Genomic DNA, 27,603 nt, shown 5'->3' with positions numbered 1-27,603 from the left:
CCTAGTTACTGAGTATACAAACAAAGAGTAGAAATAAACCGCACCCACCAGAAACGCCATTGCTCCTCCAACCTTCACCAATAATATCTCCGATCCCAGGAGACTCGTTACCAGAACGAAGGGCTAGAACACCGCTTCAGAAAGGTTCTGAACGGCTCTGCACCACATGCCACTGCCAAGGGCTTCGCCACCTTCATGAGTAATATCTTTGCCCAGAATACGCTGGATTTCTTTCTCCGTAAGACCGGACTTGTTGCCAGTACCGAAGCCATAGACTTTCGTGGCCAGAACGTCGATATCGAAGTCCATGGAGCCGATATTCTGGCTTGCATCGCTCTGAGACTTGACGCTGGTCTTGACGTTGAAGTCGACATCAATTCGCTTCGCAATACTGCTCTTGGCAGCGGATCCTTTGTGGCCAGGGATAGATGAAGCAGCATTATGTCCGAGTATGGTGCAGCGAGCTCTCAGGGCAAGGGGGGTGTCCTGGGAGTCCAACAATGTCAAGCGGGTGACACCACAAAACTCGAGCATTCGGGCCTCGTTCTCCAGGGCGAGAGTGCTATCCCAGGCTTTGGAGACAAAGCGAAGGAGCGTTTTGGGTGCAAGTGTGAAATGCTTGATCGTAGCCAAATGCCGCTGCAAGGATTGAAGGACAAGAGATGCGATGGGAGATATGTTTCTGCCATTGACGAAAGCCAACTCTAGAGGAACGTTCTCCTCATCGGCATCGTCGCTGGCGATGCCGGCGAAAGCTCCAGGGTGGAACTTGATCTGGAGCTGGCCTCGGTATAACATAGTCAACAGTGGATCACTGGAAGATCCTGTAGTCGAGGCTGACGTGATAGCCCAACCAGTTTGGCGCTCAATGAGTCGGACAGACGCTTCATTAGAGTTAGGAAGACCGAACACGTTGGTTTTATTGATAGTAGGAATGCTTACCCTTTAACTCGCTGATATCCCGAGCACTCCAGCCACGGCATTCTTCCTTCATCCGTTCAGCTTCCTGGATCTGAGCGAGGTACTCATCGCGCATTTCTGTGCCGGATTCTATGGCGACCGTCTTTCCCTCCAATTCCTCCTGTAGTTGCCGTAGCTCTCGCTTCTTCACCTCAATCTCTTCGTCGATGTTGGAAAGCATCTTGCGTGTTTCTCGCAATTCATCCTGGTCACAGCTCTCCATTTCTTCAACTAAAATTTGAAGATCGTTTGCTTCCTTCTCTAGCAAAGCATGCTTCTCCATAAGTGGAGGGACAGTACTGCTGAGTAGTGCCTCCCGTGCTGACAGAAGTTCGTCGTCAGCAGTCATATCGTCTACGTGACGACTAAGACCCTCTTTAAGGCCTTCCAATAACTTCATTCGCCACTCATACCAGGTGGCTTTACTGAGCAACCGCGCATGTGTCTTGACGTTTCGGAACTGATTGTCCATGATCACTCGAATATCAGGAGGAGCATTGACATACTCTTGGAAAAGGGGAGGGTTATCAGCGTATGTTTCCGCTTCGATGGACCGGATTACCTGACGACCCTCGGAGATATAAGACTTAAGTTCACGACAAGAGTGCTGATACAACTCAAGCATAGGGACGGTGCAGAATCCAGCCGCAACGCAGTCATCGAAAGTAGCTTTGCCCGATTTAAGTAATTTATCTCCAGATGATCGGGTCAGTCTCTTAGTCGCACTGCTTGGCGCAGTGGTGTGTCGTCGTTTTGTAGTTGTCAGCTCCATGAAATGAATGTTTGTCATGTTCAGGAACTCTTGAAGTTGAATAGGCTCGACCTCGGGTGCATCCTGGATGGAGTTGTTTTCTTCTTCCTCCTCCTGCTCGGGTTGCTGGGGGTCTGAAGCCAGATGCAACGCATCAATTCCTTCCTTTAGAGGAGTAGTCGCAGTCTCTGAAGCACTTCGCGGGGGTTGTGTGGGGTGGTGCTCCCTTTGAGAGGAGAAGAGCTACGAGCCCGGCGAGCAGGAGATCGGGTTGGTCGGCGGGTTGTTGCATGGCTGGTAGTTGGCCCAGGGAGTCTCACCCCCTTGACTGGACTGACATCATGACCACGAAGTCGCTTGGGAGAGTTCTCTGCCTCCTCTTCGTCCAAATCGAGTTCGGCGGGGCGTTTCCCGAGAATTCCTCGAGCAGCGCCGACATGGAGACTCTTTCGGCTGCCGATCTTGTTCTTCTTTGGACTGAGGCTTGATATCTTATCCCTCAGACTGGAAGGGCCCTCTCCATCTGGCTGGATATGGCCATCCTCTCTGAGTTCTTCTTCTGCGCGGGCCCGCTCTTCGTCGGCCTGCATTTTCAATGGATCTTCAAAGCGCACACCAGCCCGCGATGGCTCTTTCGGAACAAAATGCGGGGTGTTTTCACCGAGAGATGGTCGTTGGTCAAGCAAGGCGGCAACTTTGGGAGAACCGATCCCTTCTTTGTCGATTCCGAGACCAGAGGAACGTCGGCCCTCGCGCGGCTGGAGAACTATGCGGGGTGTTGATTGGCCTGTAGCCGCATTCTGTTCGAAGATGCTCTGACGGAGCGACTTGCGTCTCTCAGCAGATTTCTGGATTTCAGATCGAAATAGCTGCTTTGGTGAAGCACTGCGGTACGACACATTGGCTGAAGGAGGTGTTTTGCTTGGGATTGTCGGTTTCAACTGAGGCGTTGATTGCTTGGAAGGAGTGGATGGTTTCTTTGAAGGCGAGCGTTTCCGCGTAGCAGATTGAGGTGTTCCGGGCATGCTCGAGGCACTCATGACAGAGCTACGTCGTGAAGATCTTCGAACGTTCGCCAAGCTAGGGCTGCCGTTCTCAGATGCCACAGCAGCAACATGAAAGCTTAAAGGAGACTTTGCAGGGGATTTCACAGGGGATGGCTGAACACTCTCTTGGAACGGCGAACTGTTCAGTTGGCCTGAGTCTACCTCAAGTTCCATAAGTCGTTTGGCTTGGCCCTTGTCCTGGCCTTTGAACCCAGATGGAAGAATGCCTCCAACTGCACCGGTAATCTCCATATCCATGGCCCCATCAGATCCATTGTCCTCTTCGACATCTATACCATCCGATTTCGAGGGCGGAGACGCTGGCTCTGCTGCCTGCGTAATCGATGGAGGAGCTTTGTTTAGAAGGCCGCCAACAGCTGCTGTGAACTCCATGGTCATTCCTTCATCTTCATCTTCATTGTCTTCAAAGTCAGGCTGAGCGGAATTCATCTGCGAAATGCCTCCAACCGTGGTGGTCATTTCCATAGTTTGATCGTCGTAAATGGTCTCTTGGCCCGATGATTTGCGACGAATAGTGCTTTGTCGACGCCCTGAGGGGTTACCAAGAATACGTCCAATCGCATTCGTGACATCCATACTGAGTTCCTCATCTTCATCAATGCCATCCGATTCGGGATCATTTGGGACCGAGGCCTTCGCGGATGGATCCACGTTCTCCTGGTCGACTCGGGAACTGAGATCCTCCCATTCTCGATTTTGGCCCTTTTTGATCCAAGGCTGGAACGCACCAGTGATCTCATCACCGGCGATCTCCATAGACATCTCTCCATATTCTTCGTCCAAAGCCTGAGTCCCGGCTTCTCTTGCGGCCTGTCGCAAGGCTTCGTTAAGCTTGGCACTGGCACTAGTACTCGAAGTTGCTTCAGATTGCATGCTAGAAACAGTGTGGCTGGTCATATCATCCATGCTCATCGCGGTACTTTCAGCGTCAAAGTCATCGTCAGATCCAGATGACTGGTCGCCATCGTCTTCTCCCACGACGCTTTCCACTCCAGTCTCCTCGCTCCCAACTGAGCTTCCACTGAATGGACTGGAAGATACAGTTTCAAACCCTCCTTGATTTTCAATTGACGTGCCACTGCCTCGCATTTGCTCAAGGTCTTGCTGGCGTACAGGTGAGAACCCAAAATCCGACTCGGCATCCCCTGGAGATGAAGGGATGTCCTTCTCCCGGGGAGGGTGCTGGTTGCGGTAGGTCTTGAGAATTTGCGACAGAAGATGCGCGTCTTGTTGAATTAGCTGCAGAGGACGATGTTTGGTCCTCCGGTATCTCAACAACGTTCCATGTATGTAACGTGGCTTCGGGGGCGAAGGACACCCGCCGATTGGCTAAATAAAGCGTTAGCTGGTTAGCGGGAGATATGGAATGTGTATACATACCCATAGATTTTCGTCTGGCTTCTCGCTTCTCCAGAATATTCTGCCGTTCACGATCACGACGCTCCTGTTCATCTCGTTCTTTAGTCGCCGCCATCTCGTCACGAACAGCGGATGCCGCATTGAAGGTATCGAAAGGGTTTGATGTTTCGTTCTCTGGATTGGAAGGCTGCGGGGGCGTAGCAAAGTCTATCAGAAGGCCCTCTCCGCCTGCCTCGTTGCTTTTTGCATTTGTCTGGCTGGGCACGTCACGAGCTGGGGTGCGTCGGCGCGTTTCTTCGAAAGATGGAATATTGCGCACGGGAGAAACTGGTACGGTAGGCTTGAGAATTGACTTCAGAGGGAATGATGCGGTTGACTGCGGTACATCGTTCAGCATAATTCTTATCAGAACAAACGCGCGGGGAAGAGGCCCTTACTTTTCGTCGATTCCCATTCGAGCTTTGTAGAGCATCAAGACCACCGGGACCTAAACTCTTGCTTCGAGACTTCTTGTCTCTCGTTGTGGGCTTTGTTCCATTCTCGAGCAGTGGTGTGGCGCCTATGTCTGCTGTCGCATTCTCTTTGTCAAGACCGGACGTCATCTTCGATCGCGGGACATGAGCAATAGAGCGGCGAGAGCGCGGCCGTGTGGCCGCAGGGTCAGCGCGAGTGGACATGATGGCAGTAGGCACAGAGCTATTCCCGACACATCTTCTGTGAGGAAACGATCGGAATAGAGCTTGTCTGCCGGTCGCATTCCCTCGATGAACCAAATCGCAGTTACCGAACTAAACACGGCCCAGGCGCGTCGCATGCACGTGACTGTAAACAATGGCTGAAGAAATTGGTGCCTGAACACCAAGGCCTGAAGATAGAAGTAGCGGCTGACATAATAGCCCTAACCCGCTATTGGGCTAGTCCCAGTTAGGACTAGTCACCACACAACCGCTCTCCCGCAGTAGAGCCCTTTCTTCGCCTTTAGCGAATCTTCTCGTTCTCGATTGTCCGACCCGCCAAATTCTTCGACACCCGCTTCCTCCGTCGACGACAACACACCGCAACCATGGCGACCGAGCTGACCGTCCAGTCTGAGCGCGCTTTCCAGAAGCAGCCTCACATCTTCCTCAACACCAAGAGCTCGGCCAAGAGCAAGAAGAGTGGCCAGGGCCGCCGCTGGTACAAGGATGTTGGTCTGGGTTTCCGTACCCCCAAGACCGCCATTGAGGGCAGCTACATCGGTACGAACGACCCGCGACTCGAAATTCCCGCCGGTGCAGATCTGTGGAATGAGAGGGACTGGGATTGAAATTTGGAGATGGAAACTAGAGATCTTGAGCCAAGCCATATTGAACAGGAATATTCGTGCAGATGCGATGAAATGGATGCAACGAAAGTGCACTCGCTCAATTACGCTCTCTGGCTCTCTACTGTTGCAAAACAGCGTTTTCCTGATCTTTCGATCTTCAAGACCAGCCCCGGCCAAATTTTACAGATCGTCAATCCGGGCGCAATTTGTGGAACGTTTTGTGCTAACAATATGCCATAGACAAGAAGTGCCCCTTCACCGGTAACGTTTCCATCCGTGGCCGTATCCTGACCGGCCGTGTCGTCTCCACCAAGATGCACCGTACCATCGTCATCCGCCGCGAGTACCTGGTAAGTTTCTCGCCGCGCCTGGTTGAATAAGCCGTTGCTATAAGTATCTGGGCTCACATAAATTTCCAAATAGCACTACGTCCCCAAGTACAACCGTTACGAGAAGCGCCACAAGAACCTCTCCGCTCACGTCTCGCCCGCTTTCCGTGTTGAGGAGGGTGACTGGGTTACCGTCGGCCAGTGCCGTCCTATCTCCAAGACTGTACGTTTTACCCGAATATTTGATCTCGCAATGTCGAATCGAAGTAGCGGTGCGCGCTTTCACGCGTCGCAAAACGCAATTTATATCCGACTTCGACGGAAAGGAGGTCTTATTTGTTAAGCTGGTTTCTAACATGATTATTTTTCCACAACAGGTCCGCTTCAACGTCCTGCGTGTCCTTCCTCGTACCGGCAAGGCCGTCAAGGCTTTCTCCAAGTTCTAAGCGTTATCAGAAACTGGGTGCTCGGAATGGACAAATGGCGAAGGAAGCGGTTTGAATTGGATATCAAAGGATTTCTTAAATAGGGGTCGGGATAGTTTACGAGTTTCCATGTCCCAGATACCTTGCTGAAGAATGTGTATCCACACAAAAAGCAAAAAATATTTCATCGATCCTCCTGCTATGGAAATCCGTATCATAGGCTATGGGCGGATGTGCTCAAAATACTGCATTTTTTCTAATTTTGCGTCTTCGGAATCATTTGTCCTTTTGGAGTCGTATTGGTAACAAAAAGAGCTATCAATTCCCATTCACATTATCGCATTAAGTATTCTTGAACCATCTTTCCGTTGCGGTCATTGTTAAACATTAGTTAGCAGCCCCTCCCATGCATTACATTTCTGACCATACCATCCTTCTCCCCCTGTTGTTGATGCATCACTTCATTCCTCAGTCTGATTCTCTCGAGTGCCTCCAGCGACTCGGAAGAAAGAAGGCTCTCCCATTCACTGGGTAACACATCAAGTTCATCGTTACTCGAGTCGTGGACCGAGTATCCTTCGCTGGGTGTATCGCGTCGTCGATTGGAACCCTCCCGTGAGGCCATTTCATCATCAACTTCTCCTCCTCCTCCATCTTCTTCCTCGCTGCTTTCAGAACTGGTCAAATCAGTCCTTGACGGGCAGTAAGAGGGAGATTTATGACTCTGCTGTGTGGATGATTCCGGCATAATATGATCAACAACTTCCCCATCAGAAGAGCTGATATCAACCTGATTGAATGGCACAAAGTCATATGTACGGTTTATTTCGTGCTTCTCGGAGTGTTTCCAACGCCATTTTGCCCACTGCTCGATGATCAGAGACTTCACTTCGTCTCTGATCTCACGAGGCATATCGAGAAGCATCATGAGTCTGTCAACGGTGGTACTGTGGTTCTTGGCAACCTGTCCCTCGGCAAGCTTGCTATACAGGCGTTCATCACAGCGCTTTGTACCGCGGATAGTGTCGAGTTGGAGAAAGTCACTGATATCGTCATGCCCCCTCGCGATCTTTTCGAGACGAGCCAACTGAATCGTGCACGCAATAGCTTGTTTCGGCACACAACCCCATACCAGATATTCGCCCCGGCCAGACCAACGTGCTGTCCTGGTACCCGTAATATCAACAAGGTCATGCGCCTCGAAAACCAAGGTGTCGAGTTTAGAAGTATCAATAATTGAAAATTTGGCGGCTTTCCCCTTTCGAAGACACCGATGGATAGGCACGAGCAAGTGCCGAGAAAACGAGATGAAGGGGGTCGCCTTCTTCACTTTCGAAACGTGGGTCTTGAAATGCTCTAAAAAACTTTCTTCAGAGATAGCTGTATGGCTGAATGGCTCAAGCTGCATGAACATCCCGGCGCGCAGTTCGTTCTTTAAGTTTGTCCCTTGGGACTTAGCGTTTGACCACCTAAAAAGAACCCTTGGTAGTATCTTTCTAGGCAAGGAAGCAACCGGGGCCAAGGGTTCAACATGGGTTTCCAAGCCATCGCGGGTAGCTATCTCGATATCAGCAGCATGTCCATGGTCTTCTTCATCAACGATGGGTAAAGAGGCTAGGCTTGTAGATAAGCAAGGATCCTGTGGTGATCCAAAGCCATCTTCTTCAACGATCATCTCGTCGTTGGACTCAATCGACTGTAGAATCACTTGATCGGCGGGTCTGGGAGCCCCTCCTGGGTTATTTTCATCAACAAGCATAGAGTCGTCTGTGGGAACAAGCTGATCGGTGGTATCAGTGGTGTCCTCTTGCCAGTCATGTAAATGACCCTCGATAGAGCACCAGAGACACACTTTTTGATGACCTGTAACAAGAGATTCGGATCGGTATTTGACAGGTAGATGTAAGGCCGAAGTAGACGGAGATGCCATATCATGGCTCGAAGTAGGTGACTGGGTGCCCGAGGAGCTGCCGTGGGGTTCCAAAGGCATGATCTCGAAAAGGCCTGGAAGGCCACTCTGTCGAAATGTTAGTAAATCTCCACAGAACGTCGGGCGAATTCGATCTTACAACCCAAAGCACAGATTCTAGGAATTCTTCCGCGAATTTGGGAGTGCCTACTTGATCCGTGGCTGGGGGATAGGACATATTATCACGTTTCCTTTCGGTAGCTTCAATAGCCAGTCGTTGTGCTGATTTGCGGATGACCTCAATGTGGGCTGCCCATATCCCGTCTTTTTCAAAGTCCTCTTCAATGCAGACGTGCCACCACACCCCGTGAATACTCGCTCTCATCCATGACCATTGGGTGCACATGGCGGCCTTTGTTAGATTGTGCTCCAGATGGTCACCGAATATTTCTGAGAGAAGAGTGACCATATCGTCCTTAGTAAGGTCGAAGAAACGATGAAGACAGCATAGTATTTGCCGCATAGGCGTATTCCAACTAACACAAGTTGAAGTAGGCATTGTGAGACGTTTCGAGAGGTTTTCAGCGAGCCGCTCTTTCGGAGGTGATCGAGGTGGAAGGAGGCCCCCCGGAGGAGGAAGAAGATCAAGTCCGCGGGGTAACAAGTGATACAAAGAGTTGAGCAAGAAATAAGAACAGGCACTCTGCGTTCGATTTGTCGAAGAAGGCGATTGAGAGGAGAAAGGTGGACTGGATGAGGTAGATGCGAAGGTGAATAATCTTCTTAAGTCTCAAGGGGGAGAGTCTCCAGATTGACTTGGGTCATCAAAGTTATGGGGGGGAGGCGAGTATCAATGCATAAAGGGCCCTGGGGCTTCAGAAAAGAGTAGGAGCCAGGAAAGGGAAAAAGCAAGTAAAGAAACGAGAAGTTCAGGTCTCCAGGTATGCGAATCTTGGAGAGTTTCGATGCATGGCAGCGGCAACAGACCAGAGACTAAGCTCAGGCCCCGAAATGACTCCCTTGGTCGACTCGACTTGGAGGGACTATCATACTGAAGCGGACCTGGATATATTATCATGTATTTTAGTATTTTAGCAACAGGCAATAGGGAGTATCTAGTACATCAAGTCATATCTAAGAAGCGAATTAAGTAACCAAATTGTACAAGAATCATAGCCGAATATACTTTTCCGAGTCAAGCAACTTTTATGGCGCATCCACGGATGAGGACACTTCAATTGTCCTTGTCACTCCAATCCCACCTTGGAAGACGTTTTGATTGTGATTGCCGAATCCCTCACGCTCTCCGTTGATAGACGTCTCAATGCGTGGGTCGCCCTGGGCGTGCGACACGAGGACATCCTCATCGGACTCTTTAATCCGCACGCTCGTGCGCTTCATTTGATGTCGGTTGACAGACTTGGTGTTACCGGTTTGCATGGTACTCAATTTGTAGTCGGTATCCTTGCCACTGGAGTATTCGTGGGCGACGTACTTCAGCAAGGCTGAGACAGCGGGAAGGCAGGTACAGATCACACCAATGGCAATCTCCGCGTTTCTAAGAGGGTAAAAGATTCGTGTTAGCAGGGCGTCACAGTAGTGATTACTATATCAGACTTACCCAAGCATGTTAATTCTCATGAAGGCCATTGTGGTGTCCGCTGACTGCGATGTCAAGACGATAAGAACCAAACGGATGACACTGGCTAATACAGCCATACCACCCGCGCCCATGAGAGCAACGACACGCAGCTTTTTCTTCTTGGCCATTTGGAGAGACATGGTCAATGGCAGGGGGACAATGAGAATGATCAAATCGCTGACTGAACTGATCACAGCATCGGCTGTGATGATAGCATTCTCGTTGAGGCAAGAACCCTTGACGTCCGAATCCCAGAAACTATTGATGGGAAGACAAATCCGGACCTTGACAATTACCGAAGGGATGTAATAGGCGAGCATCACACCCATGAATATGTAAATAAAGATCACAGCCTTACGGAAAGGACTGAAGACCCGAGCCATGATCCATAGGAGGCAGACCTTTGTTAAATATGCTGTGGGGCCATACATGACTAGAGTCACGTAGACGGTCTAGGATATCTCATTGTTAGCAGGTCTATGCAGAAGAATTCTAGTAATAGACTCTGCCTTTACCTTTTTAAAGGCTGTGAGGTTCTCTTTTGGGACATCATGCAGGTGTAGACCCCCGCCATATTTTCCCACTATAGCCCGTTAGCCGGATTCATTATAGAACACGGATGTTGCAGATAAAGGAGGGGCTTACTCAAAAGCGCAATGACAGAGTAGGCTGTCCCAAGAATCTATTAATGGTTAGACTTTTTCTTCTCATTGGTGCATTCGAGTCATGGGGAACCATACATAGGCGGCCGTGCAAAGCCCTATTCCCCATTGTTAGACAAAAGCCACCCAAACACGGCGAAGAGTATGGAAGCATACTTACAATCCTCCCTGTGGAATCCGCGGAGAATAAAGAGTCGGGTGTACAGTCGTAAGAAGTAACAAATTGTCATGCCCGCAATACATAGTCCCTGGCACCAATAGTCCGCGGTTTGGACAGAGGTGTTGACATGCTTTCCGACAGCTGCATTAACAGCACGTCCAAACAACGCCATAGATTCCACAGGCGCCATTGTGAGGACTTGGATAGGCCTCAGTAGTACATAGATCCAAATCACAGGACAGTCAGGTCACAGGGACACGGGGATGGATCTTTCTTAAGACCACCCACTCCGCTTTCCCCTTAATGAGTTCGAGGGAGGGGGGGGAGGGGGGCCAGGCTAATGATCATCAGCGAACCACTTTGCAATTAACGAACCCGGATGCAGGTGGCAATTTTAGTTTGCCGAGGGCTTCCTTCCGAATTCTACTCTTGATTGTGTGTAGGCCCTTGGCCCACCAACACAGTATCTGCCATAGATGATCTTCTGTGTTAATTTCTCCAAGCCCTGAGCTAGAGGCGCCGGCACGAACGTTCCAAACTCTATGCACAGGACCGGAAGGTTCAAACGCGCTCAGGTCCTCGTGGATGATTCGGCCCCCCGTCCGGCTAGTTCGAGAATCTAGACTATTCCTTCTACTGGACGGCATAGCACATAGCACGAGGCCGTTCGGAATTGGACTGAAACTACAGGTAGCCTTTCTCTGTTCTCATTTTGATTTGAAAAGAGTTTGGGAACACGAGGCGGGCAGTTTCAGATTCATCAATCAAGATATGATGGTCCACCATAAAGCCAGTTGTTGGAACAGTAACAGCTGTCATGTATTTTCTAGGACGCTCGCAACGGGTCGGCCCTGCATAAGCTGTCGACCCACGGGACGGAAAGAAGGCGAGATGGCGGATCACTTCCGATGGGCCGCGAAGAATCATGGCCAGTCAATCGAAGATTGACAGCCCTGGAGTGGGCTTCTATGCGTCAAGCCATCCCGTTGTGGCAGAGAGCGTGTTGACGGAAGGTTGAAAACTGGGGCACAGGATTGATACCAGCGGGTTCCGTAATTACCAGGGCTCGTGGCCTCTGAGGCAATTCCAGAGGGGCGTTGGCGGGAAAAGTGGGCCCCAGACGCGGGAAGGCTGGCCAGGTGGGTCACACCAAGAGTATCGCCTAGCCGGACCCTGAATAGGTATTGGATCCCCCCCCCCACTCTGGGTTTTGGGGTAACCAAGCAAATCATAGAGGGCCCAGAACACACCATGAGGAGAACGGGCATTGTTCATGTCTGCAGGCCAGCCCATGTGCGTACTACGTAGTACCGGGATCCCGGCAAGCCTGGCATGGATCCCGCCAAATTGGTATACGCGATAGTCCAAAGGACGTCTTGGTTACCCACCGGGTTAAGCGCACAGACAGACCCTCTTACTGGGTCTGGTTTTCGCTCTTGTCCGTGGAGGGCAACTGGTACGCAAAGTCCCCTGGGACGGAGGGATTAACACATGCGTTATAGGAGACTGACACGAGAAGTCAAAAATGCATGCTCCAGGATCTTCATGCTCTGGATCTGCGCGTGATTTCTGCGACTCGAGTTACATCTTGTTGAGTGGAGTGGAGTATGTCATTCAAGTAAATTGACTTTGAGCCAGGTCCCAGCAGTCGTCAATCAGACTCCATAGACGTTTAAGTAGGAGCTTTAGCCTTGAACTCAATTGTCTTCGAGTCAATCATGCACCCTCCCTCTCCTGGCAGGAATTTCCCGAGGAAGGATCCGCCGGGAAAAAGGAACCAGGCAAAACCCCACCAGGCAATCCTATCATGAGAATACGAGAACGAATAGGTAGTAGGAAGCTGGAAGCCTCCGATTCTCCGATACTAATTAATTGGTACTTCCGAGCTTTCATTCGAAGGATCCTTTCTCCACAACTGTAACTAGTAATCATTTCTCCCACTTCCGACAACCGCCTACTAGTATCATATGTATTGTAACCGCTGGAGAACATACCTAGAAAAGCTCTTAATCTTGGTTGTCTCCAATAGACCTCCGGTGTAGGAATACACGAGAGCAATGTGCTATTAGTATCTATGGCGTAACGGAGCCAATAGGCGAGATTCCGAGACAGTTAATATATTGGTTTTGGTCGCCATCCGCACGGATATCCGATCCTTCGCGTTCACTATCCGGACTATTTTGATCTACTACCGGGAGTAGCTCCAGTGCTTACATGGAAAAGCAAACCTGGTTTAGAAGATCGCCATCACGTTTGGAGGAGATGATACTCCACCCGGCATGTTCAATGGGACAGACGCCACAAAGAAGCTCCACCGGTGCAGCTCCTGACAGGATCGCGCTAGGGCCTCGAGGTCAAACAGTTCCCCTGCGGAGTGGGTTAGCCGACTATTGACTCCAAGTGCCCTTGCTTTCGAACGGCTGGATGTTCTCCCATAGGACCCAAGGAGTGGGTGCATGGTTTGTTTCAACCTACCGATTGGCATGCCCCATCCCGCGAGCACATACTCGTGGAGAAAGATGTCAGGCGACTGAGGGGGATATACCTAAAAGTGCGTCAAAAAAGATACTTCATAGATCTGCACATCCGTTGCCGTAAATGGGAGCCTCAAAAAAGGTCAATATGGAGCTTACCTCCCAGCTAATCGCATCGCTCGCAATAGCTGCGAATCCAGAGTCCCACAGCCAGCGGAGGACATCCTCGGTAGCCTCCACTCCCGCATGTTCTGGAGCCGGGTTGTCTGAATATGCTTGTTTCTGAGCATCGGTCATCACGGTATCCCACTCTTTGGTAACCCCCACACGGACAAAGAGGATATCGCCCTTCTGAAACGTGATGTTGGTTTCCTTGGCGATCTCCAGGATGTCCGTGAGGCGCACCTGGTGGGTTGAAAACGTGGTGTACTTGATGCCCTTCTTCTCGGCCCACGATGCATAGTCGATCAAGACTCCACGACCTGCGGCCGGTAAGTATAACTCCTGTGATGGCAGTGTCTATGAAAGAAAAGGGGAGACTCTCACCAGCAATGCCCTCTTGTGCCCAATGCTGCATGCCAATCCGGTCATTCTGGCGATCATTGATCTCCTGGGAGGTCACACCCCCATAGAACAGTCTCTCCGTCTGACCCGGGACTGTTTGGGAGAAATGCCGAAGCCCATCCCATTGGCTGCTCTGTTCTGTGCTTGCTTATCAATACCAAGCCGCATCTCCCTGCATCTAAGCCTCTCGCGTCCCGCGTCTCGACTTACGTGGGTTCATGGAATAGATGTCATCGAAGGCTATACCCCCCCAGCAAGGGCACAATCTTATGGTCACATGGCTGACGATTGAGATTTGGATAGTCCAGCTTCGTCAGCTCCCATCCCATAGTCACTCGACGGCCAGTTCTGATCTCGCCTGCTGCTGCGGCCGCGACCCGCTCAGGGGTGAGGATTGCTAATTTTCCCAGACCCTCTTCGCGACTGCCAGGTTCTCCAATCCAAACTTGTTTCGGATTGGGGAGTTCGTCAAAGGGGTATCAAAGGTGGGCTTGGCCATAATGATAGTGTAAGTCTAGTGTAATCTTCTGGTTTGGAATTGAGCTTTATGGAATCTCGGAGGTACTACGCCATCCAAGCGCCCGGAAAGAAGAGCTTAATATGTCCCCTCTTCGGGTGTCGGGCAAGGGCTTCCTTGCCGCGGAGCTTCTGGGAGATTCAGGGAAAAGCGTGCTAATTGGCGGCGAATGCCAATCTCGGAGGAACGCTTGATAGCGCGTCAACGGAGTTTTCGCATTATGGAGCATCAAGTGTCCAACTCCACTCGCAACATCCGCCCAGGCCGTTGCGGTGACTATCAGGAGCACTAGACCCTGAAGGCGTTCCAAGCAAAGTTGGTAGTGACACCAGTCAGGATCCCCCCAGAGTCTCCACTGCGGTACATCCGATGCTCACAATGGAAGGATTGGCGTTTATTGACCCCACATGCTGGCAAAAGCGTCCTTACCGACTACTTGCCCAGTCCACTGGCGCTGCACACTAATGCACCACAAGCCTTCGAGCGAGCTCTACCCTTCCGAGTGGGGATCTCCGGCATGCGTGTACCACTCTGATTATGCCCTACAACCTCTAATTACCCTGTGGAACCTCCCCACTTTGTCGTATCAAGGGAAGCCATTGAAAAAAGTTTGGACGTCCCTACCCATGATTCCGCCCCCTCATTCTAGTTTGATTGAGCCATTGGATTGCCTTTTGGTTTCAAATGCTGGCATTTTTTGTCCCCGTGGTTTAACCCCTCACATTCCTGTTGCCTGTACAGAGGAGAGTCAGTGAAGATGACAGACTCAATCAGCAACTACAATAGATTGGTCACAATCTTTGTGGCCATTGGTTCATTGGTATGGCAAAGTCCCCTCATATACCACATGCGGGCGCTAATTCGTCCCTTCCCTCCCGGTGCAGACCTATGGCTACAGCTCCTCAATCATCTCGAGTACAATCGGTCAGCCAGGCTGGTTCGCCTACTTCAACCTCCCTGTGGAGGGAGAGCCTGGCTATGAAAGCATCACTACGCCCGCGGAATCCACTGCCAACGGCCTATTCAGTGCCGGTGGTGCTGTCGGATGTCTGTTCCTGATGTGGTCCTGCGACTTCTTCGGCCGTCGCGCCAACATCCAAATCGGCGCGTTCCTTGCCATGTTCGGTGGTGCTCTCCAGGAGGGGCCAATTCTCTTGCTATGTTCCAAGCTGGAAGATTTGTCTGCGGTCTTGGAATTGGTCTCTTGGTTACTGTTTGCCCCATGTATCTGTCCGAAATGTCAAAGGCCTCGCGTCGCGGCTGGCTCGTCGGCCACCATGCTATTTTCCTTGTGTTCGGCTATATGCTGTCGTCTTGGGTAGGCTACGCCTGCTACTATGCTGAGACTACCATCCCTTCCTTCGGATGGAGATTCCCGCTGTGCCTCCAGAGCTTGCCGCCGTTAATTCTGCTGGCCGGATCGCCGTGGCTGCCCCGTTCCCTCGTTGGTTGATCCAAAAGGGTAAGCTCGATGAGGCTCAGGATGTTCTTCTCAAGCTCCGTGCTCCGGATGAGCTGGCTGCCCGCGAAGAGTTTCTACAGACCAAGGAGCAGATCGAGCTCGAGGCTCAAAAGCTCGCTGAGTATGGCAACATCGTCAAGGCCATCATCAAAAAGCCATCGTACCGCAAGCGTATGATCATTGGTTTCCTGACCCAATGGGGTGCTGAATTCGGTGGTCCTTTGATCATTGTGAGTTTGGGTTCCGTTGCTTGGGCGAGAAAGGTTTACTAATTCAGTAATAGAACAACTACCAAGTTCTCCTCTACACGAATCTGGGCGAGACAGGTGGCATGCCATTGCTTCTTAGTGCAGTTTGGTTGACCACAGCTGGTGTGATCTACAACCCTCTGGGTGCTTGGCTGCATGACAAGGTCAACTCCCGCCGTAAGATGTTCATGACTGGATTCGCGGGTATCATTGTCACTACTTCCGTTCTGGCTGCTATGACTGCCTTGTACGCTGGCACTACCAACAAGGCTGGAAATGCCGTTGGTATCTTGTTCATGTACCTGTACTTGGCCATGCAAGGGTAGGTTCTCCCTATATAACCCTTTGCAAAGGGGCTGGGACTAACTTTCATCAGAACATTCTGTGACACCACCATGTACCTCTACGTTTCTGAAATTTTCCCCACCGAGATCCGTCCCATCGGTATGGGTTTCTCTCTATTCGGCCAGTTTGCTGGTAAGCCCAAGACCCCTTTTCCGGCTGCCTATCCAAACAAGCTAACCTCGGCGAAGCCACGCTTATCCTTCTCGAGACCGCGCCCATGGGTTTCAACAATGTTGGCTGGAAGTACTACCTCGTCATTATCTGCTGGTCTGCTTTCTTTATTCCCGGTAAGTCTCTACAGCTCTATTCTGGACATCTTTCATACTAACTGCCGCTGTAGTCATCTACTTCTTCTGGCCGGAGACTGCCCGCCTCACCCTGGAGGAGATTGCTAAGAACTTCGGTGATGAAGTTGCCGTCAACCTCACTGACGCAACAGAGGAAGAGAAGGCTCAGCTAGACAAGCGCATTATCGAAAACGGAGCTGGTAAAGAGCTTCAGGCCTAATTTCGTGAAACTGGCGAATCGTGGTTTTTTCAATCCTCCCACAGCTTGATCATTGCAGTGCCGCCTTGCTTCTCAAATATATACCCAGGGTGGTGGTTTCGGAACCTAGAAGTCCTATTGGACGCTCACCGTGAATAATACAGTCATTAATTTTCCTTTTTGTTCCACTGACCAAGTCGATCGTTTGTAACAGGGATTTTACTTTCTACTGTGATTCTTGCCAGAATATCTGCCAAATTAAAGCTTTGACTAAATTTATAAAAAAAAAATCATAAACTTCCTTAGAATGGTAACCTTGAAGGGAGCGATATGTTCTAAAAGTCATGGATACATGTTTATGGCGATCGTAATATCAGGCCTAAGGTGCCAAGCCACGTTCGAATTGGGATCTAAGCCAATCAGTGGCAGATTTTCGGGGTCGATTAGTTACGTCTTGACCGTGACGACTCGGTGGTTAAGCGCTCTTCCGTCGCAGATTTTTCTGAGGTGCCCATCCACATCGGTTCTCCCGTGGGGTTAATTCTAAGTCATGTCCCTCTTCGGTAGGAAAAATGCGGGTGGAGGTCTGCCCGGCGTTCGGGTACGTCTTTCTTGCCATTGCAACCAGTCTTAGGGTAGAGGACCCCGATCCAACACTAGTGAATCGGTTGAATATCCATGACCACCTCCCTGTACGCTCTACTGACCCATAATTGGCCGCGCTAGACTGTGGTCTCAGTGCCCAGTCGTTCGAGCTAGCCTTTTTCTGTTGCATATTGGCCGGAACGGTGAACGATGGGCCCTATTATAACATTGGCTAGTCCGTAACTAAAATATCGCAGGCGCTCTTTCTGTACAACTTGGAGGTAGGTGATGTCAAATACTCCCAATCTGTGAGATAACACATTTCAGGTATGGGGATATCGACCTAATTGTTGGGCTTCTCGATCTTTCATCCATGATGCTCAGGTACGTCGAAACCTCCAAATCTGGTGCGCTCAACCCTGGATGTGGGTTGCTGCCAGTGTTGACTATGATGGATTCAATATTTGAGGCATTGGGCATAGACTTAGTATCAGGAAATTTCGAACAAATGTTGCAGGCTGCCAGGTATAATGAGGGTAGGACTTTAGTTCCCACTATAGAGCTAGCTTCCGTCCTAGAGCCTTGTGTACACTCAAGGAAAGAGGAGTGGCTGACACGAGAACAGTCCTCCCAGAAAAGGTCATGTACGGACCTGCTTGGGTATCTGATTCGGTATGAAGTGGCTTAAGGCGCGTAGGTGAGGTAGGTGAGCAGTTATGACCATGGATGTGCATAGGGAGTGACTAAGAATACCAGGGGGCCTGCCTCATATCGAAGGAAACACTAATTATCGCTCATTAGGTGCACATATTGTCTGAATGTGGTGCTAGTAAACTACTTCAGACCTTTGTTTGAGAAAATACTTGACACTTGAAACACTGACAGGTCGGCGGCCAGCCACAGCGTAGTAATTGACTACATATGAGAAAATCTTCTACTAATACCTCCAGCCTACAAGTCTCTTACTGGTAGCCATTAAAGCCGAAGTACTTTTCCAGGTAATCTGACATGCAGTCGCCCGTGTAGACATTCTGAATCATGAAGGAATGGTCATGAGGACCCGTAGATTGGCGGTATATATATGAGCACTAGCCCTTGTAGAGTACTGCTGCCAGTGGTGCATATTGGAGGATATCTAGACGAATGACCTGGTACTAGTACCTCCAGGTGTGAAACTTATTTAAGAGGCTGACAGAGCTGCAATAATACACATATGAGCTGTTACAAACTACGTCAAAGAGTGAAACCACTGAAGGTGTACGCAATGTATGCGAGGATCCTCCGCTGGCGCTAATCCCAATCGGTCCAGCGAGCGCCCGATTCAAGACTCGCGCCTCACCTCACGACTTGTCTCTTCAGGCCTCCTCCTGCTTTTCGCCCCCATAATCTAAACCTTACAGTCTTCTTGTCCTCTGGCCTTGGGGACTTGCCTATTTCTTCATCCGGCTCTCTCGGCCCTTGTCTCCCAACCCCTGGAAAGTCTCAGCACCGGACCCCCGGCTTCCGCGATGACCAAATAACCCCCTCTATCAGCAACACGAGTGATGATCCAGGATCGACGCGGCTCTTACGGAAACATTGATTTTAGACCGGAGACTTCAGACCTGCTCTAACGCCCGTAATTGGGGCCCCAAAAGTTCTATCCGCCGTTAATCTCAATTCAGGGAGAGCAGGTGCCCACCTGCTTCTGATATCATGACCAACTTCGAGAAGTCGGTCAAAGGAGCCACAAAGTTGAAGGTGGGCCTGGAAGCGAATAACAAAGGGAATCAATCGCATGCTCACACAAGTCTTCGTATAGCTTGCGGCTCCGAAATCGAAATATGTCGAGACAATCCTGGTAGCGACGCACTCTGGCGATGCAGGTGTCGCAGAGGTCTTCCGAACCCTCCAGCACCGACTGCGCGACTCTGCATGGACGATCGTCTTCAAGGCCCTCATTATTGTCCACCTCATGATACGAGAAGGTCAAGAAGACGCCGTGCTGATCTACCTTTCCGACAATCCCAAGAAGATTGCGCCCAGCAATTTCTCCGAAGGTAAGGTCACCGCCATGGAATCCTACATGTGGCATGCCACTGATGAATGTACTGTACAGCGCAATCTCAAGGCCGCAATATTCGACGATATGCCGACTACCTGATTACCCGCGCGAAGGCGTACGAAGCGACGAAGGTCGATTATGTCCGGAATGGACCAGGGCGTCTGAAGCGGCTGAGCGTGGAGAAAGGCCTCCTCAGGGAAACAGAAGTCGTACAGAAGCAGATTCGTGCGCTACTTCGCTGCGATGTATGTGAGCTCCGGGTTCTGTGAATTGGGCGACTCATCTAACATTCACGCAGCTGTTGACCGACGAACCCGAGAATGAGATCAGTTTGACCGCATTTCGCCTACTTACCCTCGATCTTCTCACCTTGTATTCGGTGATGAACGAGGGAACCATCAATGTCTTGGGTAAGCACTGGAGTGGACTCACTTGTGGCATGCGTTTCTGACCAAATGCTGCAGAACACTACTTTGAAATGTCAAGGCCGGATAGTGAACGTGCCTTGTCCATATACAAGACGTTTGCCAGACAAACGGAGGAAGTAGTCCGGTTCCTGGGCGTTGCGAGACATTTTTCATCAGCCACGCGATTGGAGATCCCGAAACTTAAGCATGCATCCACCGACTTGACGCGCCTGCTTGAGGATGACCTGAACGACCCGGACTTTGACCTCCGCCGACGCGAATATCTAGCTGGGAAAGGAATAAACGCGAACGACAAGCCAGGCTTTAGTCAACGATCTGCCACTTTTGACGAACCCCAGGTTGCTTCCAAGCCGCCACAGTTGCCCGAAACTGGGCAGAAGAAAGCACCACCCCGGACCTGATTGACTTTTTTGAGTCTATCGACCCAAATCCACAGCCAGTGGCCCAACAGAATATCTCGCAATACCAGCAAATTGGGTTCCAGCAACCGCAACCGCAACCGCAGCCGCAACCGCAGCCTCAACCAGCATTTTATGCACAGCAGACAGGGTTCCAGCAACAACCCCAGCAACAGCAGCCCCAGATGGTTGGATTTGCCCAGCAGAACCCATACGGAGGCTTCCAGCAACAACCGACTGGATTCCAACAACAACAGAATACCGGAAACCCATTTGCGCAGCAGCCGCAACAGCAGCAGAATATGGGCAACCCATTCGGGCAGCCACCAGCACAGGCTCTTCAAGCCACACCTACGGGGGCTGGATTTGGCGGTTATTCCCCACAGCCTCAGTCGTATGGTTTCCAATCCAACCTGTCACCCATCCCCCAGAATGGGACTACGTCGTTCCATCAACCCCAGGCCCAACAATCCCCAACTACGTCCAACCCCTTCCGCCAATCTATGCTGGTCAGTCAACATACAGGCCCTGCATCTACGGCTCCTGCCAAACCACTCCAGCGGCAGAACACCAACCCTTTCGCAAAGCGGCTCTCTACGAACGTTTTACCACAGTCTACTGGCTTTGGTATCTCTGATCCAACACAAGCCCCCCCCAGTTCCCCAAATCCCACAATCACAGTCTCCACAGCCACTTGCACCCCAACGTACGGGGACAAATCCATTTTCTCGCACTTCATTGATGCCACAGAACAGCGGGAGCCGTCCTCAGACAGCACCCTTAAGGCCTACGGCAACAGGGACCAACCCCTTCCGGCAAAGCCAGTTTATTAACCAGCAAACCGGACAAGGGTGGCATATGAGCGGGCAGCAGGGGACGATGGGGGGGATTGGAACAATTGGAGACCGTGCCCGTCTTTCCACGCCCGGGTATGGCTTAGCTAAATGTTTCGTGTTCGACAGTACGCTTTGAAGGCTAAATCCCCCACCCTTTCTCATATGCGTCCGCTTACCTATCATTCGCGATGGCGCCTCGATTTATTCTATCCTATTTTGCTTTCTTTCTCCTTCAATCGTGTCATCTTAAGACTCTTGTGTTGAGCATAAGATTTTACGCCCGTCCGGCTGGGTCTGCACTGCGGGAGCAATTGTCGTGTAACGCTATCGCGATGATTCCAATATGTTAGAATAAGCAAGTTGAAACGTTAGAAGCATTCGATAGGCAATGATATTCGTAATTCTTATGCCCCTTCCCCCCTATTTTATGTGGAGAATGGTCTCATTCCCTGCTTTCAATACCTTGAGCCTGATGCACCTGCTCGAAAACCAACCTGATCGGGACAACCTGACAGGGGGGCGCACGGCTCAATGCAGGGGCAAAAAAAAGTACATTGCTCTGCATACAAAGGATTGCGCATGAAATACGACTAGTAGCCTGATGTCCAGGAGGTGCCCCGCGTGTAGCCTAACGGCTTTTACGAGTCATCGATCTCGGCATTCAGATCTGAGGTCGGGCGCAACTCCTGGAGGATTTGGGAAGTCCAGGCGCCTCGTCGATGGACCAATCGTCCGCCCCCGCGGGCTCGGGCTGAGTTGCGCCTCCTCTTTACTCTCCAGCCCACGAGACGCCACGGTATAATTTAAGACCAAGCCTCAAACCTTTTATTGTGATAGCCGTCCTAGCGTCATAATCTTATGATACGCCGCTGATGATCTACGAGTGCAAGGGTACTCCGTACAGTAAGCGAAGACGCGGATCCCGTGGGTCGCAAGGCGCAGGGCTTTTGCGGCGTAAAAGATGGCAAGCTTGTATCAAACTAAGTTGCGAACCGACCGCTTCCTCCCACTGAGGAATCTCCATATTTGGGCGTTTGGGTGTACAAAAGATGCTGTTCACCACATGGAGTATCTCCACCTGGAAGACACTGCTAGAACGGATGTACTCGTGCTCGCATCACCACCTGCTGCTCCCCGACGTTCGTCTCGCTGTTGCTCCACTCTTAACGGCCTTAAGAAAGTCTAGATCCAATAGATGCAGCCGGGCGTAGTCGTGCATCCCACTAGTGCGGCGCAACTCATGATTCGCCCACTGCCTCGATAAACGTGAAGAACTCAATTTCCTCAGGTTCTAGTTATCGCGCTTCTGGCTAGTTGTCAAGCCCCCGCTCTCCCCCTTCCCCCTCCCCAGGGTTCATAACGAGGCTCTTCTCCTCCTTCTCCTGCTCACCTCCCCGCTTCCTCGCCACCCTCCATGCCAGTGCTTGGTCAAAGCTCTTATCATGGACGCCAAGGGACCTTTCGACGGGCATGAGCGGACATTGCCTGTGCTGTCTCGACCTCCCGTGGAGTCCTGGCCGACCGGAGCGACCCCCCCACTCCGATTATTATGCTCTCCACAATTCGACTATAGCACCAGCAAACATCTCCTTTGACGCAGCCGTGCCCCCGACGACATACTCCGCAGCCGTACCGCCAGCGGAAGCCTCGACCCCAGCTCCACCCAAAGCCTCCGCGAGCAAAAAGGCCCAAGCCCCTGCAGCCTCCACTAGCGCAGATCACAATGCTGGCACCAAGGTTCGCAAGCAGCGCAAACCTGCCAATGCGTCGACGGGCAAATCGACTCTCTTCTGGGTCAATACGGACCCTGAGTCTGCCTCGGGAGGAACGAAGGAGGAGACATTGAAGCGTATCCGCTCGCATGTCATGTCCGAGCATAACCGCAAGAAGCGCCTGGAGAATACGAAGCGATATAAGAGTAAGACATGGAAGCATCTACCCTTCCAGCCCCCAGAACAGATCGCCGGGGCTATGGGCCCGCCGCGTCCGCCGCCAACAGTGCCGTTGACTTCCCCGTCTTCGCGGCCGCGGTCTGGGTCCGCCTCCGGGTCGGCCTCCAGTCATCGGGGCTCCTACGTGGAGACCCCGGTGATCAAGTCGGAATTGGTTCCCGTGTCAAATACGGTCATTTATCAGACGCAGGCGATCGCCGAGACGGAGACGTGGGATGAACATAACTTGGAAGACTTTGACGGCGTTGTAGGATACCAGCCGCAGGCAACGGCGCCCCCGGTGTGGACATATGTGGGACCTGGTGCCCATGACCCTTTTAATACAGGGCACACTCAACTTACAGATAGGATGATGCGTCATTTGCAAAATTGTAAGCTTTATATACGACTCAACGCATGCGCCCGCCCCCCCCACTAACGGTGATGTAGTCCTCTCGGAATTAACACAAGAGGCTCATCCCCTACAAATGCGATATAAACCAAAACTCCAGGCACATTGGTCGACACTCATCCAGCGCGACCCTGCTATCCTACACGCGACGATTTGCATGTCCACGTCCAATGCAGCTATGCAACGGGGTGAGCTGCCCATTCGAGATCCCAGCCAACATCGCAGTGCGCTTGTGGTTGATACAATTTACCACCGCGGCGAAACCATCCGATTGGTAAACGAAGGTCTATCAGACCCGGTGAAAGCCTCCAGTGACGAGCTGATCGCCGCGGTGTCTACGCTGTTAATAATCGAGGTACGCTCATACCTTAGGAGTCCAAAAGAATCAAAATAGACTCTTTGCTGACGCTTCGCAGATTGCATCGGGCAATCCTGACTATCTGAAGATCCATCTCGCAGGTTTACGACAAATGATCGGCCTGCGGAAGAATTTCGCAGACGTCCCATCGGATGTCCGGTTCCAAATATCCTGGTTGGTCTCTCTTTGCTTGTCGACATTTTGTTGAAATAGACTGACCTCGTCCTCAAAAGGACTGATATACGCGTCGCTTGTATGGCTCTCACGAAACCTATATTCCCCTTTGTCCGATCCATCCGGCCTGCGGGCTTTGAACTCTTCCCACCCAACGATGATGTTGCACTACTCGCAACTCGGCTATACCCGCTGATGAAGATCCCAGGCATCTTCAGCGACCGCTTCTCCCAAATCCTCAAGGACCTGGTCGAGCTCTGCTGGTACGCAGAATGGATCAAAGGCACCACCGCCTACAGGGAATTCAATGACGAAACTGAAGACTACTTTAACTTTGAAGTGCTCTCTGTCGAATACGCCCTTCACACGGACCGGTACACACCTACCGGCCAAGCCAAGGGTGACAACTCCATCGAGGGCTGCACCCGCCTCGCCTGTCTCTGCTTCCACAACAGCGCCATCTGGAGCTTCTACCCCATGATGGCCCCTCTCCTCCCCAAACCCATTCTGGCTCTGCGCACCGCCCTGGAAGCAACCATCCCGAATCAACTCTTCGCGCTCTGCCACGAACTTCTTTTCTGGCTCCTCTTTATTGGCGCCGCCTGCAGCCAAGTCATGCCCGCTGAGCGGTCGTACTTCGTGTCGCAATTGGCTGCCGCCGCCCGTCTGCACCGCATTAGCACTTGGCAGGAAGCTCGTGTCATCCTACTAGGCTTTTTCTACACCGACCGTGTACATCTTCCCATGCTACGCCAGATCTGGTCCGAGGTCCAGCTGCAGTGGGATCTGTCGCCGGTGTGATCGAATAAGCTGGCAGCCTTGGAGCTGCCCTGTCTGTCCCCACCATAATGTAATTCTTATCTCTTTCTCCTCCGTAGTAAATACCCGGTTCCACTGGGAAAATGGTGGGGCCTTCTCCTGGCTTTGAATTTGATACTGTACACTAGAGCGGACTTGAACAGTCCTTTCTCTTGAGTTTTTGAGTTTTCTTTTGCAAAGGAACGGGCAGGTCCCGGCTACTAGTAATGGATAGTGTGAATACAGCTCATGGATCGCCACAGCGTGAAGCTCTCTTCCCCCTTTCGCCGAAGTCTCTGCAAGAAGCTTGCCCACCCTTCCCTACACTATGATCAGCAATGAACGATCCCGTCCCATTCCCGCATAGTAATCACCGGACCCTCACCGAGCTGGGGGCTCAGACCAGCCCGTGTCAACATCTCCTAGCAAGAAATGCCGCAGCGAAGCAAGTCCGAGTCTCCGCCGACCCACCCAGCGCCGAGCGTGGCCGAGCTTCCCCGTCGGCTGGAACTCGGAAAGTCATTATAGGGCGTTTCGAATTTCTTAAATGCTCCTCCCTAGTATGATCTCCTTTTCCATTTTATTTCAATTTTGAAAGTCCTCTTTTTTCCCTTCCCCCTCTCTCTGTCCCCGTCTTTCTTACCCTCATTATGATATTTTGCCTGATTTTTGGTGAACTATCTAGCCTCACCCTTGGCGGCGAACCTCAACTCTAAAAAGCTCTGGATGTCACCTACTTGGCAGTCGTTCTCCGTGATTGGCAAGGCAGAAGCATGGCTACTTTTCGAGCTTTTTAGGAGGCAAGACCACATTGCTGTGTTGCGTGCTATTAGCATCGACACGGTTAAAGATGGGATCATCGCAGCAGGGACCTCAGGACGGGCTTCGGAGCTTACATGCTCCTGCCCTTGCGCCATTGAACCGGCTAAACGGGGCATACAATGAAAACACAAAACACTGCAAGAGTTCTTTCCCTCTTTTATTCGAAGCTCTGGAATACCTTGGACATGATACCGAATACAGGTCATCAACTAGAAGGTTCTCTCTACAGGTACGCAAGACTGTCATGATCATAAGATGTGGATTATTAACTAGGCATAAAGACAAGGCAAGGAAAGTAGATTCAAGGAAACACGAGGACCGAATACGATCCCCCATTACACCGAGCCGACGAGGGAAAATAGATCCCAATTTCTGCCGAACCTGAACTGTGGCTATACAAGGCCCGAGAGCGTTGTCCGCTCACGGGAACACGCAGAGAGAGCCATCACCCTCGCAGGAGACGACAATCCAGAGGCGGGTATCAGAAAGACAAACATTTACCAAGCGACATTACATCACATCACTGCCTCTTCACGTCTACGAGTCAAAGCGAAAAAAGAACGCAGCGCACTCTAAACGTTCTCGCGCGCGGTCTTCTCGCGGCGCGAGCGACCGGTCGGAGACCAGGGGAAGTGGGCAACAGGGGTGATGAAGAAGCTGTTGCTGGTATCGGCAATACCGGCCAGAGCGTTGTACCAGGCGGCGAATGCAGCCAGCAGGCCGAACATACCACCGGCCTTCTGGATCCTGGAGTCGGGGGCGTGGCCGTTGCCCTGCAGGTAGGAGATACCGAGCAGGAGGAAGGTCAGGTCGAGGAAGAAGAAGAGCAGGAAGAAGGCGACGGTGGACTTCAGGGTGCAGAACAACAGAATGGTGGTGAAGATAAACCATCCCATCAGGAAGAGGCCCATGGAATGGTTGAACTCCTCGGAGCTCAAGCCGCCGAGTTCCTCGCCGATTTCGAAGCCGCCGGGGGTGAGCACGATGGCGAAGGCGATCCAGAAACCGCCGTAAGAGGAGAGAGCGGTGGCACCAAAGGTGTTACCGACGGCCATTTCCCTGGGTGGTGTGTTAGTGGGTTCGTCTTGTTGTGGGAGTGGCTGAGGGGTGGCAAGGAGCTTCCCCCCGTCCTATCCAATTCATAACAGTGACTTTCTCGCCTCCACGCCTCCCCACTTCGCTTGGGTCTGGGTATCGATTGGATAGGACTGGCAGAGCTTTGCTTTTGTTGTCAAGGATCGCGGGGTCTCAAAACGTACCACATGCCAGCAAGCAGCTGGACGAGACCGCCATAGCCGAAAGCGAGGCCAACGACGATGTTAGGCATGGAGAGATCAGCAGCGCCCATGTTGATGGCGCTGAGGACAAAAGTGGTGAGGGCGAAAGCGCTCAGGCCAAGAGGAGCAGGATTACCGAACTTGCGCTCCTTGACATCTCTGTACAGACCGGGCTGGAACTCACCACCGAAGGGGCGGAGAACAGCATCGCTGGCGTTGACGTGGGCGAGAGGTCCGTAACCGAAGCGAGCGGCCGCGCGCGCGACAGAGTGCTCTTCCGCCGACATCTGAGGGTAGACAGAGGCCCCATTGTCTTGGGCAGAAGACCCGACGTCCTTCTCGAGGGCGCCATTGTTTGTGGCGTCAGTTGCAGACATTGTTTTTATATTTTTCCTTTCCGAATCGAGGGATTCAGCACAGGTTTGGGAGAAGATTAAGGAATTGGGAAAAATAAAAGGTAAGAAGGGAAGTATCCAGCTCGCTGGACAGAAAAAAGAACCCTTACGATATAACTCAGTTATACAAGGGAGGGACAACGATCAAATCACTAGCCTCACAGCGCTGCTGGACAGGAAAGATGAAGATGGGAAAGAAAGGTGTAAGGGAGGCGGCCACGGGAGCTAATATATCCTTAACTTGCGGGTGTCCAGCTCGGCAGCACCAAGGTGATCTGAATCCGGTCGCAGGAACAGGGACCATGAACCGCTACCCCGAGAAAGAAAAAAAAAAGAAAAAGCCAAAAAAGACCAGAAAAAAAGGGATAAAAAAAATATGGAAAGCACAAGTGGAGTCCGCGACAAACTTACTTTTGGGTTCAATTAATTGCAGTGATGTGCAGGCTCAGCCGGGCTTAGTCCCACACTAGCAGAAGTTA

General features: G+C 51.5%; 10 protein-coding genes across 10 annotated transcripts; 4 read left to right on the top strand and 6 right to left on the bottom strand.

The window, feature by feature from the left end:
* Nucleotides 1–123: 123 nt before the first annotated feature.
* N7468_005237 (kinetochore-microtubule binding complex subunit SPC105) lies at nt 124–4,814 on the bottom strand (the record flags this gene model as incomplete). The annotated part of the gene is made up of 5 exons (XM_058474534.1): nt 124–884; nt 943–1,954; nt 2,032–4,004; nt 4,159–4,513; nt 4,575–4,814. 5 exons carry the CDS (start codon nt 4,812–4,814, stop codon nt 124–126), a joined length of 4,341 nt encoding a protein of 1,446 aa, XP_058330274.1.
* Nucleotides 4,815–5,200: 386 nt separating this feature from the next.
* Nucleotides 5,201–6,218, top strand: N7468_005236 (40S ribosomal protein uS17; the record flags this gene model as incomplete). The annotated part of the gene is made up of 4 exons (XM_058474533.1): nt 5,201–5,375; nt 5,684–5,793; nt 5,867–5,995; nt 6,150–6,218. The coding sequence occupies 4 exons, from the start codon at nt 5,201–5,203 to the stop codon at nt 6,216–6,218; spliced, it is 483 nt and encodes a 160-aa protein (XP_058330273.1).
* Nucleotides 6,219–6,588: 370 nt separating this feature from the next.
* N7468_005235 (uncharacterized protein) lies at nt 6,589–8,665 on the bottom strand (the record flags this gene model as incomplete). Its single annotated transcript, XM_058474532.1, has 2 exons — nt 6,589–8,214; nt 8,267–8,665. 2 exons carry the CDS (start codon nt 8,663–8,665, stop codon nt 6,589–6,591), a joined length of 2,025 nt encoding a protein of 674 aa, XP_058330272.1.
* Nucleotides 8,666–9,312: 647 nt separating this feature from the next.
* N7468_005234 (putative integral membrane protein) lies at nt 9,313–10,760 on the bottom strand (the record flags this gene model as incomplete). Its single annotated transcript, XM_058474531.1, has 6 exons — nt 9,313–9,664; nt 9,728–10,200; nt 10,264–10,331; nt 10,394–10,430; nt 10,489–10,508; nt 10,571–10,760. 6 exons carry the CDS (start codon nt 10,758–10,760, stop codon nt 9,313–9,315), a joined length of 1,140 nt encoding a protein of 379 aa, XP_058330271.1.
* Nucleotides 10,761–12,803: 2,043 nt separating this feature from the next.
* N7468_005233 (uncharacterized protein) lies at nt 12,804–13,828 on the bottom strand (the record flags this gene model as incomplete). The annotated part of the gene is made up of 5 exons (XM_058474530.1): nt 12,804–12,937; nt 13,046–13,115; nt 13,204–13,526; nt 13,591–13,746; nt 13,819–13,828. The coding sequence occupies 5 exons, from the start codon at nt 13,826–13,828 to the stop codon at nt 12,804–12,806; spliced, it is 693 nt and encodes a 230-aa protein (XP_058330270.1).
* A 10-nt stretch (nt 13,829–13,838) lies between these two features.
* Nucleotides 13,839–14,107, bottom strand: N7468_005232 (cyclase; the record flags this gene model as incomplete). The annotated part of the gene is made up of 2 exons (XM_058474529.1): nt 13,839–13,988; nt 14,021–14,107. The coding sequence occupies 2 exons, from the start codon at nt 14,105–14,107 to the stop codon at nt 13,839–13,841; spliced, it is 237 nt and encodes a 78-aa protein (XP_058330269.1).
* A 775-nt stretch (nt 14,108–14,882) lies between these two features.
* Nucleotides 14,883–16,687, top strand: N7468_005231 (putative MFS sugar transporter; the record flags this gene model as incomplete). Its single annotated transcript, XM_058474528.1, has 7 exons — nt 14,883–14,945; nt 15,010–15,349; nt 15,471–15,817; nt 15,871–16,157; nt 16,212–16,312; nt 16,369–16,467; nt 16,521–16,687. The coding sequence occupies 7 exons, from the start codon at nt 14,883–14,885 to the stop codon at nt 16,685–16,687; spliced, it is 1,404 nt and encodes a 467-aa protein (XP_058330268.1).
* A 2,259-nt stretch (nt 16,688–18,946) lies between these two features.
* N7468_005230 (ENTH domain protein) lies at nt 18,947–20,954 on the top strand (the record flags this gene model as incomplete). Its single annotated transcript, XM_058474527.1, has 6 exons — nt 18,947–18,991; nt 19,053–19,290; nt 19,350–19,540; nt 19,594–19,705; nt 19,760–20,029; nt 20,083–20,954. 6 exons carry the CDS (start codon nt 18,947–18,949, stop codon nt 20,952–20,954), a joined length of 1,728 nt encoding a protein of 575 aa, XP_058330267.1.
* A 1,473-nt stretch (nt 20,955–22,427) lies between these two features.
* N7468_005229 (uncharacterized protein) lies at nt 22,428–24,633 on the top strand (the record flags this gene model as incomplete). The annotated part of the gene is made up of 4 exons (XM_058474526.1): nt 22,428–23,280; nt 23,339–23,655; nt 23,717–23,832; nt 23,892–24,633. 4 exons carry the CDS (start codon nt 22,428–22,430, stop codon nt 24,631–24,633), a joined length of 2,028 nt encoding a protein of 675 aa, XP_058330266.1.
* A 1,391-nt stretch (nt 24,634–26,024) lies between these two features.
* Nucleotides 26,025–27,106, bottom strand: N7468_005228 (acetate uptake transporter family protein; the record flags this gene model as incomplete). Its single annotated transcript, XM_058474525.1, has 2 exons — nt 26,025–26,511; nt 26,712–27,106. The coding sequence occupies 2 exons, from the start codon at nt 27,104–27,106 to the stop codon at nt 26,025–26,027; spliced, it is 882 nt and encodes a 293-aa protein (XP_058330265.1).
* Nucleotides 27,107–27,603: the final 497 nt, after the last annotated feature.

The sequence above is a fragment of the Penicillium chermesinum genome (assembly GCF_028974085.1).
Source record: "Penicillium chermesinum strain IBT 19713 chromosome Unknown utg000004l:1.0-3345178.0:1.0-3348027.0, whole genome shotgun sequence".
Taxonomy (NCBI): domain Eukaryota; kingdom Fungi; phylum Ascomycota; class Eurotiomycetes; order Eurotiales; family Aspergillaceae; genus Penicillium; species Penicillium chermesinum.
The sequence above is the reverse complement of the archived record's forward strand: the minus strand, read 5'-3'. Positions and strand labels throughout refer to the sequence as shown.